Source organism: Myotis brandtii, unplaced genomic scaffold, assembly GCF_000412655.1.
Source record: "Myotis brandtii unplaced genomic scaffold, ASM41265v1 scaffold123, whole genome shotgun sequence".
NCBI classification, from domain to species: Eukaryota; Metazoa; Chordata; class Mammalia; order Chiroptera; family Vespertilionidae; genus Myotis; species Myotis brandtii.
The window spans coordinates 14,563,727-14,583,644 of record NW_005354291.1 but is presented as its reverse complement, the minus strand read 5'-3'; the positions used below and the strand labels follow the sequence as shown (position 1 = coordinate 14,583,644).

General features: G+C 45.4%; 2 protein-coding genes across 2 annotated transcripts in view; one reads left to right on the top strand and one right to left on the bottom strand.

Moving 5' to 3' along the window:
• Window positions 1–8,831, top strand: part of NHSL1 (NHS-like 1) — a 73,096-nt gene extending 64,265 nt beyond the window's left edge. The window contains exons 7-9 of the mRNA XM_005859135.2: window positions 7–1,442; window positions 1,942–2,074; window positions 6,517–8,831. Coding sequence (XP_005859197.1) covers window positions 7–1,442; window positions 1,942–2,074; window positions 6,517–7,213 — 2,266 coding nt within the window. The 3' untranslated portion in view covers window positions 7,214–8,831. The remainder of the gene's footprint in view (window positions 1–6; window positions 1,443–1,941; window positions 2,075–6,516) is intronic.
• Window positions 8,832–13,251: 4,420 nt separating this feature from the next.
• HEBP2 (heme binding protein 2) overlaps window positions 13,252–19,918 on the bottom strand; it is a 7,506-nt gene continuing 839 nt past the window's right edge. The window contains exons 2-4 of the mRNA XM_014533927.1: window positions 19,260–19,395; window positions 18,298–18,478; window positions 13,252–13,812 (exon numbers count right to left, since the gene is read on the bottom strand). Coding sequence (XP_014389413.1) covers window positions 13,614–13,812; window positions 18,298–18,478; window positions 19,260–19,395 — 516 coding nt within the window. The 3' untranslated portion in view covers window positions 13,252–13,613. The remainder of the gene's footprint in view (window positions 13,813–18,297; window positions 18,479–19,259; window positions 19,396–19,918) is intronic.

The following is a 19,918-nucleotide window of genomic DNA, read 5'->3' as shown; positions in this document are numbered from 1 at the left end:
GCCCCACCTGCCCGGCGGCTCTGTCAAACCAAAGACCACGTCGCCCGAGAAGGCCCACCGGGTCACCTCCCCCTCCAGCGGGTATTCCAGCCAGTCCAACACGCCCACCGCGCTCACCCCCGTGCCTGTGTTTTTAAAGTCCATGTCGCCCGCCAATGGGAAGGGCAAGCCCAAGCCCAAGGTTCCAGAGAGGAAGTCCTCCCTGGTGTCTTCGGTCTCCATCTCCTCGTCGTCCACGTCCCTGTCCTCTAACACGTCCACGGAGGGAGGCGGGACGGTGAGGAGGCTGGACTCGGCGCCGGCCTCTCTGCCTGCTGCCCCTTCTCTCCCCTCTCCTTCGTCTCCATGTCCCGCGGACACGTCTCCTTTCCTCCCTCCTCCGCCGCCTTCAGCAGACTCCCCCGAGGGCCCTCTGCCTCGGTCTCCCCTGTTCCCCCCTCCACCGCCAGAGGTTCTCACTCCCTTCTGTTCTCCAGATGCAGGCTTTCCTCCTCCCCCCACCGCTCGGAGCCCCCTTCTGGGCTCACCTGCCTCGGTGCTACCCCCTCCACCGTCTTTACCCTCCTCGGTCCCTCCTCCTGCCCCACCACTCGACCCCAAATTGATGAAAGATGCCAGGCCTTCATTCAAAAAGTCTAGCCAGCCAACCTCCCCCCAGGAGGCCTGCAGACCGCCGGGGACCATGGAGGAGGGCGGCAGGCCTCCCCTGCCCCTGATCACCGCCGAGGCCCTGCAGACGGTGCAGCTCAGGCCGGTGAGAAGGAACTCAGGAACCCAGGGAGCGCCGCTATCTGAACCAGCATCTCAGGAAAAACGAACTCCGCCGGTGCCCCAGTATCATTTAAAGCCATCTGCCTTGCTGAAATCCCGAAATAGCATAAATGAAATGGAGAGTGAAAGCCAGCCTGCCTCCGTGACAAGCCCGCTTCCGACTCCTGCCAAGATCATGAGTCAGGGTCACCAGGACAGTGCAGCCGAGCGTGGCCGCCCGAGCCGCAGCCCGGACAGTGCCGGGGAGGCGGAGGCCGGGCCGGGCCCCGGGACTGCCCCGCTCCAGAGAGCCCCCGGACCTTCGCCCAGCAAGAAGCCACCCCCCATTTCCAAGAAGCCCAAACTGTTCCTGGTGGTGCCACCTCCGCAGAGAGATTTCACAGTGGAGCCAGCAGAGAACGTGAGTGGAGCGGTGCCCAGCCCCACGAGGGGAGAGGCCAACGAGACTGGTGCAGCCCCGGCTGGTTCTGATGAGACCGACTCCTCCGGCAGCTCGGTTCTTGAGGGAGGAGCTGCAGGATCCACGTCCCCAGGCAGAAGGGAAGCCAATGTCCCCATGGTGCAGCCCAGTGCCTCGCCAGCCCCCAAGCAGGAGGAGCCAGGCACCGAGAACAGCGTGGACCGCGGGGGCCATGCGGAGGAGCGCTGCCCGGCTCTGCAGGACCCAGGGCGTGAGTCTGGTTTTCTCCCTTGTTCCTCTCCGACCATGTGCAGCCGAGGCAGACAGGGCTGGTGCGTGTGCACGTTCGAGCCAGCAGTCGGTTTCCTGCGCTGCCTCACACTTAGGTTACTAGCTTGGCATTGTGTGAAATGTTAAAAAAATCTAGATCTAAGGGTAGAGCTTACAGAAGGACAGAGAATAGAGGGGTGGAGGGGGTGGTGGTCTGCAGCAGGCTGGGTATTAAATAGCACTGAGTACTCTCCCTTCCGGAGAGCCACAAAGTAATGTTACAACACGATTTAAGAGCTTCATTGGGAGATCTAGACTTGAACACAAAAGAAAGAGCTTTGGCTAGCATGCTCCCCGTATTTATAAAATATCAAACCCCATTGCCCGTCCCTGTGGTTCTCACGTTGTCAGGAATGACAGGGAAGCGTACTGGGAGCTTGGCGAAAGACTGAAATTCAAGTCACTTGTGAATCTTGTGTTTGCTGCTTGCTTCTCCATAGCCCGGGTGCCGGAGCCGGACGCGGCTGGCTCTTCCCCAGAGGTCTTTGACTTCCTTAAGGAAGAAGGGAGTGATGAGGTGATGACCCCCAGTAGACCCCGGACCACAGAAGACCTCTTCGCAGCTATTCACAGGTACCCAAAACTCCTCATATTTCCTCCTCCTTTGTGAGTCCCCCTCTTCCAAATGGTTCCTCAATTTATATTTCTTTCTTGAGGTTTCTTCTATCACCCAATTAGGTTTCATTAACTGGATTATTTTCATTAACTTGATTTATTTTCATGTGTTTCTATATTTTTATTTCCTCGGACTCCAGTTTCTGTTTTACTGTGTTCCACTAATTTTTATGATGACAGGGGGATCAGAGGCTCGGTGTGATGCCTCTGGTCAGCGCTGCTCTTGCTGGCCAGGAATGCAATGTGTCAGTCATATGACAGGGTATTTAGGAGTTAGGTTAGAGCAGCCCTGGTCCAGTCCAGGGGAGGAAGGCTGTGTTCTGTGGACGTGAGATGCACAGACTAGCGCTACAGGACAGGAACTTTATAATGGCACAGCATTGTTGTTTATTTTACAGAAAAACCAGGAATTTATAGTGCAATTTCTTCGGCTGCTTACATGTTTCAATAAGAGAGTACATCTTTTTTAAGCAGGAGCAAAAGGAATTAAATCTATTTGCTTTACTGTATGCTGCTAGTGCCACCTACTGGCATCAGAGATTACTGGGTTTGAAAAAATAAAGAATAAATATTTTTAAAAGAACTGCCTGTACTATTATACTTTTCAGATGTGGTCACCTTGAGTGAATAGGACTTAACACTAAAGTTTTATTTATTGCCTCATTTTTCTGGTTGTAAACAGCCAAGTACTCTCACAACAGTGACATTGTAAAAACTATTAAGATTGTATATGTGCAAGTACTTCCTATATAAAACCTTTGCTTCTTCCTAGACTTCTTCACCACAGTATTTTCAGATCACTCTTACACATGCCCTTATCCTTCCAAAGTCTTGTATTGCCCTGAATCAAGGTTCCTTTTTTTCCCTCCGGAAACAAAAAATCCTGATTGTGGGACTAACCTTGTGTATATGACCATTTTCCCGATTCTTGGAATATAACAAAAACTATTGCATGTGATGAAAAGCATAGGGCTGTCCCTCCCTGAAATTCCTCATGCAACACAAACACCTAATTTGGGAGAGAGAGAAAACAAGCTGGCAAATTAAGGTGTTTGTGAAGAATTACATTTTTTACCTCTTGGCTCTAGTATTGGTATAATATTCCAAAAGACCCCACAGACTGTTCCTTTAACATTCTGTTCCACAGACTGTTCCTTGCCTGACTGTTCTCTTTGATATCGTGAGGAATAAAAAGGTAGCTATTTACCAAATTATTTCTCGAAACGGGGAAACGAACAATGATGCAATCTTTGAAATCAACTTTGATGGCACGTCTAGAGGCTTACACAGCTGTTTCTAAGACTAACCATGCTAGATACATAATAAGCACTCAATAAATATTTTCTCAATTAAATGAAACCAATTGGTATTTAGCTGTTTGGAAGTTGTTCCAAGACCCGACGGCTTTCATTTAGTATGGAATGCACTGGGTTGCTAACTGTGCAGGCGTATGTATTTATAACAGCAGTCCGCAAGGAAGATGTGCTGCTTGGCCGCTCTGTGTACTAAATACTTGGTCTCAGTGAGAACCCAACTGTTGTGGGCCCAAATTACAACATGCTTTTCCTAAAAATATGCCAGAGATCTTCTCTATGTTTTATTTTAGCAACCTTCTTGAGGCCCTGAAAAATTTGAGGTTTCTCCTACTAGAGAATTATATCTAGAGCGTAATTATGTCTACAGCAGATGTAGGAATTGGCCTCTCTGAATTATCCTGTGTGCGCATGGTAGCCGTAAAGGCCACGTAGGAGGGGATTGTAAAGAGAAAGCCAAGGACATGTGCTGGTTTTTATTTTAACACAGACAGTATATTAGCAGACATAATCCAAATCCACCTAAAGTTTGTGATTTTTAGGGCTTTATTTTATATCCCCTTTAGTACCTAAGCTAATAGTTCAAAGTAAAGACTATCTAAATTGAAACACAGCTTTCAAGTTTGAGAATGCAAATAAATTCCCTTCAGATTGGAAGCCAGATGGAACATGTAGCACACCAGTTGAGGTGTGAAATTTTTATATTCATTGAAGTAATTAGTTTTCAAGCAGAGTTAACTGTTTAAGCACCTTTTACAGCCATCTTCTTTAAAAATACACACACAATATAGAAGCAGAGAATTCAAATGTTTAGACTTAATTCTCATTTGAGAGGACAGCTGTTCTTGAAAAACAACACTACTTTTTATAAATTTCCATCCCTTCTCTTAATTCTGAATCTGCAGTTAAAGGCCATAGCTTTAATCAAGGATCGCTGTGGGTTGTTGTGTGGCACTCGGCACATCCTCTTCGTTGAAAAACCAAACAAAAAAATGACAATCACAAACCAGTACCTGCAAAAATGGGGTGGGCAAAGCTGCTTTTGGAGGGGCAACCTGTAGAAATTGTGAAGCCATGTGCTATAAATGGAAAAATACTCCATCAGGTCCCAGTTCTTGTATTCAGCCGTGTGACTTCACTCTTCAGACCTCAGGCACCTTCTTTGGTCAGACCAAACCGTCTGAAGTCCTTTCCAGCTCTACAATTCTGAGATGTTAGTATTTCTACGGTTTCTGTCCGTCGCTCATTAACTTACTCTAGAACAGCGGTTCTCAACCTGTGGGTCGCGACCCCTTTGGGGGTCGAACGACCCTTTCACAGGGGTCGCCTAAGACCATCGGAAAACACATATATAATTACATACTGTTTTTGTGATTAATCACTATGCTTTAATTATATTCAATTTGTAACAATGAAATTGGGGGTCACCACAACATGAGGAACTGTATTAAAGGGTCTCAGCATTAGGAAGGTTGAGAACCACTGCTCTAGAACATTGCTTTTATTGACAGCTGAGCAGGACCATTGAACCTAGATATCATAGGCAGGCTCTGCATCCCAAAGGGGCTGGTGCCACATCAGGTCTGGCCACCTTTCAGCCTCTGAATTTCGTCCTTACTACTTCCTGTTTTCTACTTTGGTGGCTCCTTTTTGGCCAGAAGCAGGGAGAGGACCCTGGGAGCATCAAACCCAGGACAGCCATCATGGCCCACCCTCCCCCATGCCTTGCTGTGCAGGTCACATGAAAACAGCACTGAAGCCTGACCTAGAGGCAGGAAGGGAAATTATATTTTCCTAAGTGACACTCAAAGGTTTATTAAGCACCTTCTCTGTGCCTGACATTTTATGGCTGATATTGCATCCATCTTGATCACTAAATTATGTGCTATCTGCTGTTATTCCCCTTTTCCATATAGGAAACAGGATCAGAAATTTTAAGTTGCCCAAGGTAACTGAACAATGTCGCTTTAAGCACTGGGAGTGCACCCAGGTCCATGTGACTCCACAGATTCTTTATCTCATGGAATCCTCACAAACCTGTGAGGCTGATATCATCATCCCCATTTTACAAGTATGCACACCGAGGTGCGGGTATAGATGAGTAATAGCCTGAGGTCACACAGCTAGAGGTTGGTAGTGCTCAGGTTCAACCCTTGATCTGTGTGTACAGATAGCATCCTCTCAACCTTTCCCTGCTGCATATTCTAGAATTTTATAGCAGAAAAATAAATATTCCTGTATCTTTATTCATTAGATGTACCACGTTTCCTTAAAGCAAGTCCACCTGTACTTGGCTAACGGATTCCTGGCACACTGAGGTGTTGTTATGAAAAGACCAGCAAGGGGCCACTTGGCTCATCTGCTTTATTATCTCTGACTCACTCTCAGCAGAAAACACATGGAACAGGGAGGTTCTTAGCGACTGAGGGCAAGAAATACCTACAGGAAACATTTCACTTTCCCTGAAGGCCCCTCCTCTCTCATACTCTCCCCACAGCCCCACATTTTCCTGATCAGCTAGAAGTTCTCTGACATGAGTCTCGAAACAGGACATGGCGTGGGAGGTTCGCTTTTGTTTTCTGGACCGTTGGACTTCTAGGAGTTGACATATGGCCCAGTAAGAGCCAAGGAAGACTGGTTTTATGTCAAACTCTTGTAGAATTGTTCTAGAACCTGGGTAGGGGCCCTTCTCGGTAGAGGGGGTAGGGTATTCTGGAAATTGGCTGTTAGGCCTTTTCATTGCCAGCACCATGAAATCCAGTCAGGATCAGTCCAATGTAGGAGAATTAAATTAGAAATGACAGTTATTAAAAACTTTAGTAATGGTCCTATCCAGTTATTATGCCTGAGATTTGTTTCAAAATAATCCAGTGAGAGTGGAGTTTAAAGATGAGAGGCCATAAGTTAATAATGATAGCTGGGTCATGGGCACACATGGTAAATACAATGAACTATTCTTGTGCATGGGTGTGTGGAAGTTTACATAGATGGTGACCTGAATGTGCAGTAAGATAAGCATGGTGGTTGTGGCTGACATCCAGTGGCCCATTTGGAATTAACCTTTATCTTAATGTTATTAAATCTCAGATCCAAGAGGAAAGTCCTTGGCCGTAAAGATTCAGAGGATGATCACACCAGAAACCATTCTCCCTCCCCGCCAGTGACGCCCACCGGTGCCGCCCCCAGCCTGGCCTCCCCAAAGCAGGTGGGATCGATTCAGAGAAGTGTCCGCAAGAGCAGCACCAGCAGTGACAACTTCAAAGCTCTGCTGCTGAAAAAGGGGAGTCGGTCAGACACCGGTGCCCGCATGTCTGCAGCCGAGATGCTCAAGAACACAGACCCTAGGTTCCAGAGGTCAAGGTCGGAGCCCGCGCCAGATGCTCCCGACAGCCCGTCCAGCTGTTCCCCGAGCAAGAACAGAAGGGCCCAGGAGGAGTGGGCCAGGAACGAAGGCTTGATGCCTCGGAGTCTGTCCTTTTCCGGCCCCAGGTACGGCCGTAGTCGAACCCCACCTTCCGCAGCCAGCAGCAGGTACAGCCTGCGGAACCGGATCCAGAGCAGCCCCATGACCGTCATCTCGGAAGGCGAAGGGGAGGCCACGGAGCCTGTGGACACCAGGGCTCGCCGTGTCCTGGGCGCTGCAAGGGGCTGTTCCCTGGACGGACTGGTGGGGGATGACATGGATGGGGGCAGCCTGCAATGTGGCCCCGCAGATGGGACAACCGGTGCCCAGGGCAGGGGCCCGTCGGAACAGTGCGAGGGTCCTCTGAGGGAAGCAAGTTAGGGGCAAGAATGGGATCTCCCAGGTGACGTGGGGGAGATGCACAACCCATCGCTCTAGGAAGCCCGAGGAGCCCTTCCCTGTCTGCCCAGGGATCCCACCCGTGTGTGTGCTGTGGACCCGGGCACTGCCTTGCCTGCAGTGGATGAGGGTCACTTAGGACTCACTTGGCACTTGCCCTGTGGCTTAAAAGCAAGTAGAAGCTTAACTTCTGAAAGTGCTTCCTGGGGAAGATTTTTCTTTTTTTTTTTTTTTTTTGGTTAAATGTTGGGTGTGTGTGAATAGGTGTGTATGTGTGCATTTTGAACACTTTTTATGTTTTAAGAAAAATACACAGACACACAGCATGTACAGATATATGAGGAGAAAAAGACACAGGTAGAGTAATGGAAGCTTCTGGACTAGGTGGCGATGCTTTGAAAGTATGTGTGGAAATGAGTGCGTTCCAGAAGGGAGAGGACTGTGACTTCGAGAATGAGGTGGTAGATTTGCTGGTTCTGAGTGCACAGAACGCATGGGTATAGGCACAGGTGTGCTTTCGTGGTTAACCCGAACGGTGGGGAAAGGGCTAAGTGACTAATGGGTTCAGGTACTTTTTTCTGGGGGAAAAAAGGCTTTGTTTCTTTTTTGTAAAAATGACAAACATGTGGAAGGGACAGCGCTGTAGTCGGAGCCTGCTGCTGTGCAGCCACAGACACAACTCTCAGCCCGATTGTTAGAAACGTGGGTAATTTTTTAATGAATTTCCTCCTTTATAGCGGGGACCTTCGAGAACTGAAATGAGGGTGTGCACATGCAGAGAGGGTGAGAGAAGGCAGAGGAGCGAGTGATACACTGCTGCAATTTGTTTCCTGCTTATGAAATAAACTTATTTTTCAGAATGAAATTTGAAAACTTGCACTACAGAACTGTGGGTGGAGCTTTTCCTTGTACAACTGTTTTTACCAGAGTTTAAACGTCCATTTGGCAATTTCTTATCACTTGAAACGTCAACATTTGCTAACTTTTGGATATCCTTTTGGTTACACCAAAGAAAAAGTTATGGCTATTTTTCCTTGAACTGCCTGCAGTATCATATCCTCACTGAGAAAGGTTTATCGAAATCTATTATATATTATCTTACTTTGACGAAAATGCTGAATAGCTCTTGTTAGTCTAATAAACTGATAAAAATTGGTAGGGCTTGGTAATGAATTAGCCCTGGGAAATGAGTTTTTAGATTAAAAAGATTTTTTTTGCATCACGTGGTTTGTGTGTTTTTATATTTTTTATAAATAATTGAGTTAGGTAATTACCTTCCAATCTTTTTTCAGTTAGAATGTTAACACTTTTAGACATGGGAAAACGTGTGTAAAGTATTTATTTTTATGTCATGTTCTTGTGACCCCTCCCCCCCACGCCCTCCTGGTTGCCATGTACTTTATTTGTTGGTGAAATAAAATCGGAGTCTTGTCTTCTTCATTAGAGGGACCTACGGTGGCAACACTGAGATGTTTGAATTACATACAAGACAGCTGCCTAATGTCATCTTCCCTGATGTGAAAATATCATCTCAAAGTTGGACCGCACAGGCCAAATCATCATAATGTTCAGATACCCACTTTAGACACATCTTTGAGACAAAAAAAAACACAAGAAAACCAACCCTAAAGAATTAAGGCTACTTCCATTCTCTGAAAAAAACAAAAAAACACTTTGTTTCACACAACAGAAATCAAGACCCGACATTTGGCCAAAAGCAAAGGATTTTTTTACCTGTTGGAGCAATTGTCTACTACATTGGGAACAAGGAATTTTTTTCTTCTTAATTTTAGAAAAGTAGTGTTGGCTTTTGCATATGAAATCTCATAGATACCTAGAAAAGATTAGAATGTACATGGCTATCAGAGAACTTTAACTTAATATACAAATCAAATATGTTGAGGATAAGATAAGCAACGTCAACACTAATTATAAAACTATTTTTTAAAAACCCCATTTTTAGCCCTAACCGGTTTGGCTCAGTGGATAGAGCGTCGGCCTGCGGACTGAAAGGTCCCAGGTTCAATTCCGGTTAAGGGCATGTACCTTGGTTGCTGGCACATCTCCAGTGGGAGGTGTGCAGGAGGCAGCTGATAAATGTTTCTAACTCTCTATCCCTCTCCCTTCCTCTCTGTAAAAAATCAATAAAATATTTTTTTTAAAAACCCTTTTTTAAAGGAAAATATATTAGGTTTTTAAATTTGCTTTGAATAAAACAATTGCAAAGGAACTATTTGAACATTATTTCTTTTGTGAGTACGTGGGTTTTTGAGTAATGTGCAGAGCTGCTGAGTGCTTTGCTGGATGCAAACAGAAGAGCAGTGAAGACCAGACGGTGCCCGTGGGAGGTGGGACCCAACAGAGAGGAGTTAGAACATCCCAGACTCTGGATTGTGCCATCTCAAAGGACATCCGGAAAAACAACTCTAAACGATGTCCCAGGGACTTTTGAATAAAATACGAATAATGTATTGACTAATAATACAGATGATGTGATGTGGAGCGATGCAAGAATGGCGTCCAGGCATGGATGACATACAGGGAAACAAGAATCTAGATTCCTTCCTGAACCATAGGGCATCTTTAGTTTTACTGCTATATTCCTCAGGGCCAGCTACAGTTAACGGATCAGATCATACTAAAAAATGAGGGTAGACTTGACCATTCCTTCTACCCTGAGACCTTAAGTGCCAGATTGTCATAGACAGAAGCCCCAGGCCTAAATGATTTCCACTGTAGTTTTTCTAAAAGTTGGGGAGAGAAAGAAGGCTGTCCATTGGAAGCAACCTCAACTTTGGTCTGATTTCTGCCCTCCTGTTTCTGAAGAATATTGATTGAAACCATTGCTTCTCGTGTGTGGATGAGTCTATGTGTTTATGGAGAATCACAATGATAAGAAAGAAAGGTGGTGTTTCTGTATCTCTATCTTACTCCCCACCCACCACCACACCCAGCTCTGGTGGCCTCCTGGGAGGACAGGTGAACCTGGAGACTGGCTTTATTGGGTCTGTCTTAATGTGTTTTCTGTCCATTAGGTGAATATGAATAATTATGTGTATTGCTGAGATTCTGTCATGAGATGAACAAGGTAGGATGCTTTACTTTGGCAGCTATTAGGATATTGCTGAGGGGGGGGGCGGTGAGTTTTGGATAAAGCATGGACCTGATTTTTGAGGTCTCCTTTTTCTGTAATAAGCTATTGAGTTACTATAATCTAGTTTCTTTCAGTGAGTTGCTTTAAACTACCTTCCACACAGGCCCACCTTTAGTTACAGAACAAAGACTAGAGCACATCTGTAGTGTGTGTTCAGCAATGAAGAAAAAAAAAGCCCTTTATTAAATACATCTCATGTCCTAGATGAGGATGAGGAAGTTCTAAGATAGAAAAATGTGGATGAGATATCATTAAGGAACTTCAAACCTAGTGAAGAGAGGCATCAACAAAGGGCTATCCTGTAAAACAGATCAGTGTGGGAGCAGAGGAAAGGGAAGAACATTCAGGGCAAATCCTGCTGGGACCCCAGCCGGCATGTGTTCTCTTTACGAACAGAACACCTGGAATTGGTTCAGGCTGGCGACGCACCCAGTTGGCATACCAGACCCCTCGCCCCCACTGTTGTCTGGGAAGTTGCTTTCCTCATGCAGGTGCTATCCCTCTTGTGGCTTCCTTCCCCTCTTCTCCCTAGAGCGGATGGGAAGCTGGAGGAGGAACAGTGCTCTTGCAAACTGAAGCACCAATAAGGATGGAAGCCACAGGGTGTGGAAGGCAGAGGAGCCTGGTCCAGTGAGAACACCTTGGGCTGTCCACCTCCAGGCTCACTGGGTAAGTATTTTTCACTGACTTTGCAGGTGAGAGAGATCGTTCTCAGAGGAAGATGTCATGGCTCCTGACTAAGAGGATGGGGAAGGCATTGGCTGTGGTGAACCTGAGCTAAGACTTCACAGATGAGGAGGATCTCACCACGCATAGGGAGTTGGCAGAAGAAAGTCATTCCAGACTGAAGAAATAACCTGAGCAAGGACACAGAGGCAAAGTGTTTAGAGGAAGCCGTGTAGCTAAAAGAAGTCTCTAGTAAAATAGAGTGGGACATGATACTAGAATGGTCACCTGGAGTAAGAATGTAGAGGGCCTGGGATGTCATTTTAAAAAATTAGGATTTGTTTTGTAGTACTGGGGAGTAACAAAGGTTTTTAAGAAGAGGAATGATGTAACTTGGCTTGGTTCTTAGCCTTGTTTACAAGCTACACATTCCATTGGTGGGTTGTGGTCAGAGTGATTAGAGTGTGTGGAGAGGGAGAGCCTGACTAGGAAAGGAAAGGGGCTAATCGGTGGAGCACGAATTAGCCCAACAGCAAAGGTAGAAGGTTTAGCTTAAGCAAAAGTCTAGACATGAATTTCCTACAGATACGAGAATAAAAATCTCAAAAGAAAAGTTGACATAAGGGATACGTTGTAATCATGCCACCTTCATCATTAGAATAGCTGACTCACTGCCATGAAAATTACTCTCGGATTGATCAATTCAGGGCTGGAAAATGTTTTGGTTTGTGCATTGTGGGAGAGGAAGGGAAAATGGGATACCTGGACTTTAGTATGAAATTGATTTTTTATTGAACATGTTTCAGATTCCAACAATATCTGAGTGACCAGGAATATGCTTATGTAAAGTGGGATTTATTGCATAAGAGATGCCTATTTTATATAGGACTGTAGGGGAAGTGTTAGAAATAGTTACCTCTTACCAATAGAGGCTGGCATTGTGGACATTCGTCAGGAGGGCTAGAAGGTAGTCTCTAGTTGGGGATGGTAAATGAGTTAAAAAAGAATTTTTGTGTCTTTTTGGCAAGCAAACATACAAAGAATCAATAGTCAATGTAAACAGATACCTTTGGAAAATAATTGCCTGGGATTTTAAAATTTATACCCATAATAATTCCAGAACCAGAAATCTAGCTTGTTTTCTATCAAAAATTACAGTCTAAAAGGTATGTCTGAAGTTATCATCATAATGATTATGCATATAATATGCAAGAACACCTCCAGACAGTCCTAGCCCACTCTTGACCGCTACCTGCCAGTGGGGCATAGCGGTTTAACAGCATGGACCGAGGAGTCAGCTGCCTGGGCTCCAATCAGCCTCCGTCCTTAGTTTCATCTGAGGCATGTGACCTAACATCTGTGCCTCAGTGTCCTCATCTGTAAAACAGATGATGCAACGTGGCACATAGCATCATCTGTTTTGAATTTGGTAATTCAGGTAAAGCACTTGGGATGATACACCTAGAAGACAATCCATAGCTAACTGTAGGTATGTTAGTCGATTGTATCCAGATTAGGGAGATCAATTTTAAGAGATAGTATATGATGTTGGGGTTGAAGGGACCTTAAACAACCTCTGGCCCCACCCTCCCAACCATTGGATACTCAGATCTCCTATGTAAATGATCATGTGGTCCCCACTTAAACCACCCAGTGCTGGGAAATGGAACAAGTGTCATTCATGGGCAGCTCTAATTATTGGAAGTTACTAAGGTCCAACTTGCAACCGCCATCCCCCAGGATCCCACAGCAAAGCTAATGCCCTCCCCTCAAACAGGCTTCTAGGCACCTGAATGTGACATCTTCCCAGGACAAGCAGTTTCCAACACAGGTGATAATGTCAACCTCCTTGATTTTGGGGCATCCCAGTCTTTTATTAGTCATTTTTACATGACCTCCAGAGAGACTACATGAAATCATTTAAAAATTCAAGTAATTTTAAAATTATATGTTTGTATACATTTGTTCAGGAAAAACATACCTTTACTGAATATCAAAATTGGATAGGAAGTCCCTAATCTTATAAGTTTAATCTTTGCCACAAAATATTATCAAAACGTTTGGGTACTCTGTGAGTTTGGGCAGATGGGGAGAAGAAATCAACAGAATGTAATAGCGGCTGCAAAAGACAGTTCAATTCTTTGTGTCCAACCCTAACTTCACCTCTCTAAGCTGGACAGTCCAGTAGTGCCACACAAGGTAAATCTTTAACATTTTTATTGCTACTGTCTGGAGGGGATAACATCCAATTGACACGGATCCAGTAGAAAAAAGCAACATGATTATGATACAGAGAAGAAGGGGAAGTAACATGGTATTTCTCTGGAGCCTCACAGAACTAAAGACCACCAGGACTATGACCATTTCCATGCTCATAGAATGTTGTCCCCTATTATCTGTGTATCTTGATAAAGCTTCAAGCATTAAAAAGGCACATTGGAAATAGGCTCAAGTCATATGTGTACTCTCAAGGAGAAGATACTAGACACACATTTTACTTCTAGGTGTGTTGATGTCTATATTAAAGCTCAGCCCCTGGCGATGCTATTTCTTTTCATTTTCTCATTCATTTTCTTTGGAGGGTTCATTTTTCTGAATCAACCACACTTCATTATTTCTATTAAGCAAATTGAAAGGACTGTTGTAGCCTGCAGTGTAGTAAACCTTTTCATCGAAAACTTTTCCTTCTTCCCTCAAAACGCTTGCTAATGTCAAAAGTTGTTCTTGATTCTTTTGGGCGCTAGAGAATCCATCGAAAGACCTACAAAGGAGAACGTAGATAACCATGAATGGTTTTAGTACCGACGCTGTCAGTCTGAAAAGAAAAGCAGGAGCTGATACAGTGAAGTTGGATAAAGCCGAGTTTCAAAGCTCCACCTGCTCAGCCCCTGAACCCAGCATTCCTTTCCTCTAGTTCCCAGTCTCAGTGTCACCTCCGCACACACAGGAAGGAGCACCAGGAGCAGGGATCCGGCCCAGCTGTTGGCAGGTAGATACAGAATTCACACTTCCCGTCCTCTAACTCTGCTTCTCAAACTTCAACGTGCACACGAACCTTGCTAACATGCAGATTCAGGAGGTCTGGGAGGGGGTCTGAGAGTCTATGGTTTCTAACTAGCTCCCAATGCTGCTGCTGCTGGCCAGAGGACCACACTGAAAGTCACTCTTCACACTTCCCGTCCTCTAACTCTGCTTCTCAAACTTTAATGTGCACACGAACCTTGCTAACATGCAGATTCAGAAGGTCTGGGAGGGGGTCTGAGAGTCTGTACGGTTTCTAACTAGCTCCCAATGCTGCTGCTGCTGCTGGCCAGAGGACCACACTGAAAGCCACTTAGAAGCCTCCCTTCCAGACTTGAAATTTTCTCTAGAACATTTTGCCTTTCTTCCTCTCCTTGGGCAAAGGACAGGCACTAATTGATGGATGAATATAATGTAGTTTTGACCCTATTGACTTACAGTCTGAAGCAAGAGACAAGCATTTTGGTAGCTCCCTCTCTATAGCTTGGGAAGAGATTTAACAGAGACAGGACCAAAGTGCATAGGGACACTGAGTACAAGATTAAATCAAGATCAGGGCTGTGAACTGAGTTGGGTCTGGAATGTAGAGTGTTTTGCTGGGCAGAGAAAGGGGAGGGATACGAAAAAGAACAGAAGTCGCAAACTGCAAAGTGTTTTCACAGTGAGGCACAGCGTGGGCTCAGGAAGGTGCGGCTCAGCCGGAAGGAAAAACCTTGTATATCATCATCCTAAGACCTTTGGAGATTATTCTTAAAAGGATGTTTGAGCAGAAAAGTAACTTGGTCAGATCTGAGTGAGATACATGGGAGGTTTGGGGATGGGAAAAAACAGACAGCCAAAATATTTAAATTAAAAAGAAAAGCAGGAGCTGGGAAAGTGAGGAAAAAGCTCTGGCCAGTGTGGCTCAGTTGGTTGGGCGTCATCCTGTGCACTGAGAGGTGGCCTGTTCAATTCCGGGTCAGGGCACATACGTGGGTTTTGGGCTCAATCCCCAGTAAGGGGATGGGGGGCGGGGGGTGCAGGAGGCAGCCTACCAATTGTTTCTCTCTCTCCCTCTCACTTACTTTCTCTTTCTCTAAAATCAATAAAAACATATTTTTTAAAAGATTTTTTTAAGTGGGGAAAAAGAATAAAATTTAAAGCATAGATTTTAAAGTAAAGAAGCAAAAATATCCTGAGATTAAATCCTGACAGGACACAGAATTAGCTGAGTTGCTGACATGTAAACATGATGAATTTGATTTTGAAGGTTAAGAATAGGAAACACAGGGAACCAAATATGTTCCTAATACCCCTTCTTTAGCGTAAGTTTTATTATCAGTGTGCCAATGGAAAGGATCAGTCCTACCCTTCTTCAGATAAGATGTAAGCTCTCAAGGGTACAAACCAAACATGTCTATTTTACTCAACAATGTCGGGCACCTAGAATCATTCCTGGCATGCAGTATCGTTTAAATCCTTGTTGAATAAGTGTAGGAATCTATGTGCACACCTGTATATAAAACATTGAAGATAAATTGATAAAACTGTTCTATAATTTTCAGCATGTTGACTGATAATAATTCTGAATCACGCGTTAAGAAATATTTTGTCTTTTAAATTGTTATTTTCTTTAATAATAGCCAACTCTCGGTATGTTCTGCCTACAGGAAATTTGTTTTCAGGTCCTACTTCTTCGGTGAAATCAAATCTTGAGGCCCCTAATTAGAAGTCACCTTCTGTTCTCTAAATATATATTGTTCTACAATGATTTATCCATGCTCTATTCCGTACACAAACACACCAAGCCTCCCCCAACACACCTACCTTGCTTGGAGCTGAAGGATATGGACAGAGAAAGTTATCCCAGCCTAGGTGCCATTCTAAGTCCTAGAGCAGCGGTTCTCAACCTGTGGGTCGCGACCCCTTTGGGGGTCGAACAACCCTTTCACAGGGGTCGCCTAAGACCACCGGAAAACACATATGTAATTACATATTGTTTTTGTGATTAATCACTATGCTTTAATTATGTTCAATTTGTAACAATGAAAATACATTCTGCATATCAGATATTTACATTACGATTCATAACAGTAGCAAAATTACAGTTATGAAGTAGCAACGAAAATAATTTTATGGTTGGGGGTCACCACAACATGAGGAACTGTATTAAAGGATCACGGCATTAGGAAGGTTGAGAACCACTGTCCTAGAGGATGGCCGTGGGCTCTCCAAAAAGAGAAGAAAGAGGAAGCTAGAACTAGTAGTCATGCCATGTTCTAAGTATTTTATGTACAGTCACTTGTTTAATCATGGCAACCCTATGAATTAGGTAGGTGCTTTATGATTATACACAGTTTCCAAATGCAGAGATTTGGACAAAGGAAGTCTAGGAACTTGGCTGATATCAAAGGTAAAGAGCTGTGGAAGAACATTGCCTGCTCAGGGAAGAGTGGGAACGTCAATGGAACACGAGTTGGGGAGACAGGGTCGGGACACATTATAAAAGGCGCTGTGTGCAATGTGAATGAACAACCCAAATTTCACCCTAAAGCAGTGGTTCTCAACCTGTGAGTCGCGACCCTTTTGGCGGTTGAACGACCCTTTCACAGGGGTCGCCTAAGACCATTCTGCATATCAGATATTTACATTACGATTCATAACAGCAGCAACATTACAGTTATGAAGTAGCAACGAAAATAATTTTATGGTTGGGTCACAACATGAGGAACTGTATTTAAAGGGCCAGAAGGTTGAGAACCACTGCCCTAAAGCAAGAAGAAACCAACAAAGACTTGAATGGAGTAACAGGTTGGGGCTTTTGTTGCCGTTGTCATAAGAAAAGCACGAGTTCCTTGGGGGGCAAGAGAGGAAGAGACCGGTGGGCACGGAGAGGAGCTGGGAGGCTACTGAAGTGGAATAGTCAAGATCTGAGATCAGTAGACATGGGAGTCTCTACCTTGTCAGGCACTGTGTTCAGCAAAGTATGACTTAGGTGTGGGCCTCGTAACCATGAGGAAGTAACCATGAGGATGGAGAGATGGGAGCAGAATCACGATCCTTTCTGAGGGGAAGGGGCCAGATCTGGAGACCAGTTGTCAGGGAAGAGCGTGCGGGTGATGGCCATGGAGGTCCTTGCTCGGGAGGCTGTCAGGATGCGGAGGCCCTTTACTGACACAGGCGCTGTAAGTTCCTGCCCACGCAGGCTGGGAATCGGGGAAAGGCTTGTTTTTAGAGCTGTTCCGTTTGAGCCCCACCCCTATCCCACATGGAAATGTCCAACAAGTAGGGAACTCGGGCTGGAGACATTAAATTTGAGAGTCATTAGACACAGATATTTGAGGCATTGTGAACAGATCACCCAGAGCAATCCTGCTATGACATGAGCATCAATAACAGGCATCAACAGTGATTCTTAGGGTGAGGAGTGGACGAGGAGGAGAGGAATGACAACACAGCAACACTCTGAGTTATAGGATGGACAAGTATCAGGGAACAGACTGGTCAGCACGCAAAGGCTGCAGGGGACCCTGGGAAGGGACTGTTATGTAACAAATGGAGGTGCACTGTGGAAGGTGGCAAGAGCAGTTCCATGGAGATGGTGTGGGCTGTAGCAGACGGTGGTGATTTGAGGTGTACGTGGGAGGTGAGGAAGCAGAGACACAGATTCCTGTAACAGGTTGGTGGTAAAAGGAGGGAGAGAAAGGGACTAATAAAGGGACTCCAACATGAGACTATTATCATGTACTGTGATAAAATTTCAACGGAGAATTTAATACAAGAAATGAGTGCAGCAGGTATTAGAATTCTGAAAAAGTGAAAACGAACCCGTAAACTAGCAGAGGGAATAACCTCAGGAGGCAGCAGCCATCCCTTGTGCTGGGGAACAAAAGGAAAGAGTTTGGGGTTATCAGGACCTAGAAGTTGGGAGTTAAGGTATTGTTGTTTGGGCTTAACTAGATGGCAGGTAAGCTAAGCGTATGCTTTTGGGGGGAGGGGGAATAATTTGCATTGCGTCTGCTTTGTGGAAGGTATGCAACAGACTCTGCATTAACTGAATTGATTAGATTTTGCAACAGACCCTTGGTAACCTAGATAAAATAAGCCAGTGGGAAAACGCCACAAAAGTGCATTAGGCCTGTTTTTGTGGAAGGGTGAAAAGCCTACTGAAATTGCATCAGCGCTAAACAGAGTGCAGGACAGTGAAACTAGCAGTCAGCAGGGCTATAAATTACCTACCACTTACCGCACAAACACAGTCATTGCGGCTCTGTCTTCAATGAAGACATCTGACTCTGAAGGCCTCGGCGGATCAGATTGCTGCTCGGAGGGGATATACAGGGAGATGGTAATGGTAGACTCGCTAAAAGGACCCGAACCCGGCTCCACGTAGCTCATCACTGGAGCTGTCATCTTTATTTTCATCTCTGTGCCATAAAAATATACATATTTAAACACAAAGGAGACCGTGAAAGCAAAGGTAGGGAATTTAGCACCACTTTTTAAACTTCACCTATTATTTTGTGATCTGAGTGTCTCGATTTACTTTATGCTATTGGCGTAAATACAGGGAAAGGCAAAAGTAGTGTTACAGTTGTGAGTATGCAAAACAGAGTTTATTCTTGTATTAATGACTAATTATTGTATTATTTTCCATGCAAACAACTGTAATCTTACTTTTGCCCCACCCTGTATTTACCTTTAAGATAATTTCCATCGTTAAAAAGTAAGACCAAAATGACTCAATTATCCACTGCCCACAGTAAGCGCTTTCTGTACTATTAATATTTTTGGTTACTGAATTCTAAAGGTTTAGGGACAGCAGGGAAGATCAGAGGTCACATCGTCCAGTCACTCTTTATTTTTACAATTCAGAAGCTGAAGCCCCATTGGCCAAGTGACCTACTGGAATATGAATAACCTCAGAGCCAGAACCAGGGGCTCAGTATGGAGACTCTGGATCTTGTGTTCCTCCTCCTGACCTGCCTCCTGGTGTCTCTCACCCACCAGTCCAGCATCAGCCATAAAAGGGCCTTAACACTAGTGACAGAGGAACACAGTCAAGGATGAGGGGCTGAAAAAAACAGTAAGTCTTTGTTGACCTGGTTATTTTTCTATTCTAAATTGTATTGCTTTCATAAGCTAAAACTCGAGAATAAGCCCGGGGACTCAACCACCAAATACAATTACAAGGAAAACTGCCTTCACCTTTCTCGTTTTTGCCTTGAACGTAGCTGGTCAGCCTGGAAAAGCCAGTCTGGACGGCAGAATCCCAGTCCCTTGACTCCACGGAGGTGCTGACCCACTTGGCTGGTCCATAGTGTCGGATCTCGTAACTTTCGGGCTAAAAATGGGACAGAAAGCCATTCTAAAAAGGCAGGGCGCGAGGTGCAACAGTACCGGGCCCTGGACTCGGGTCCTGTTTAGGGGCTGCGCCCCACTTGGGTCCGGCCGCAGGTTCGGGCTCCTTAGGGCCGGGCAGGGCCCCTCCCCCTCGGCTCCCATCCTGCGGTTCTGCGCTTTTTCAGCCCAGGCCCGAACACCGGGCTGCGGGGGTGGGCCGAGGGGTGGGGGATGGGAATGGGAAGTCAGCCCAACCGGAGTTAAGAACAAGCATCTGTAAGGGCCCCACCTCGGGCTGTGGGACAAGGTTGATTCATTTTTCCCCGCCCGCAAAGCAAAGGAATTGAGAGGTGGCCAGTACCTGGGGCTGGGGCTCACCGACAGGATCTTCCCGTTTGTTCAGGGCTCAGACCATTTTAAAACTGTACTTTCCCCTTAAGTATGTGGGACTCGCCGGCCTCACCACAAATCAGCTCGAAGACGACCTCCCCAGCCCCCCGGCCCGGCCCGGCCCGCAGCCTTCC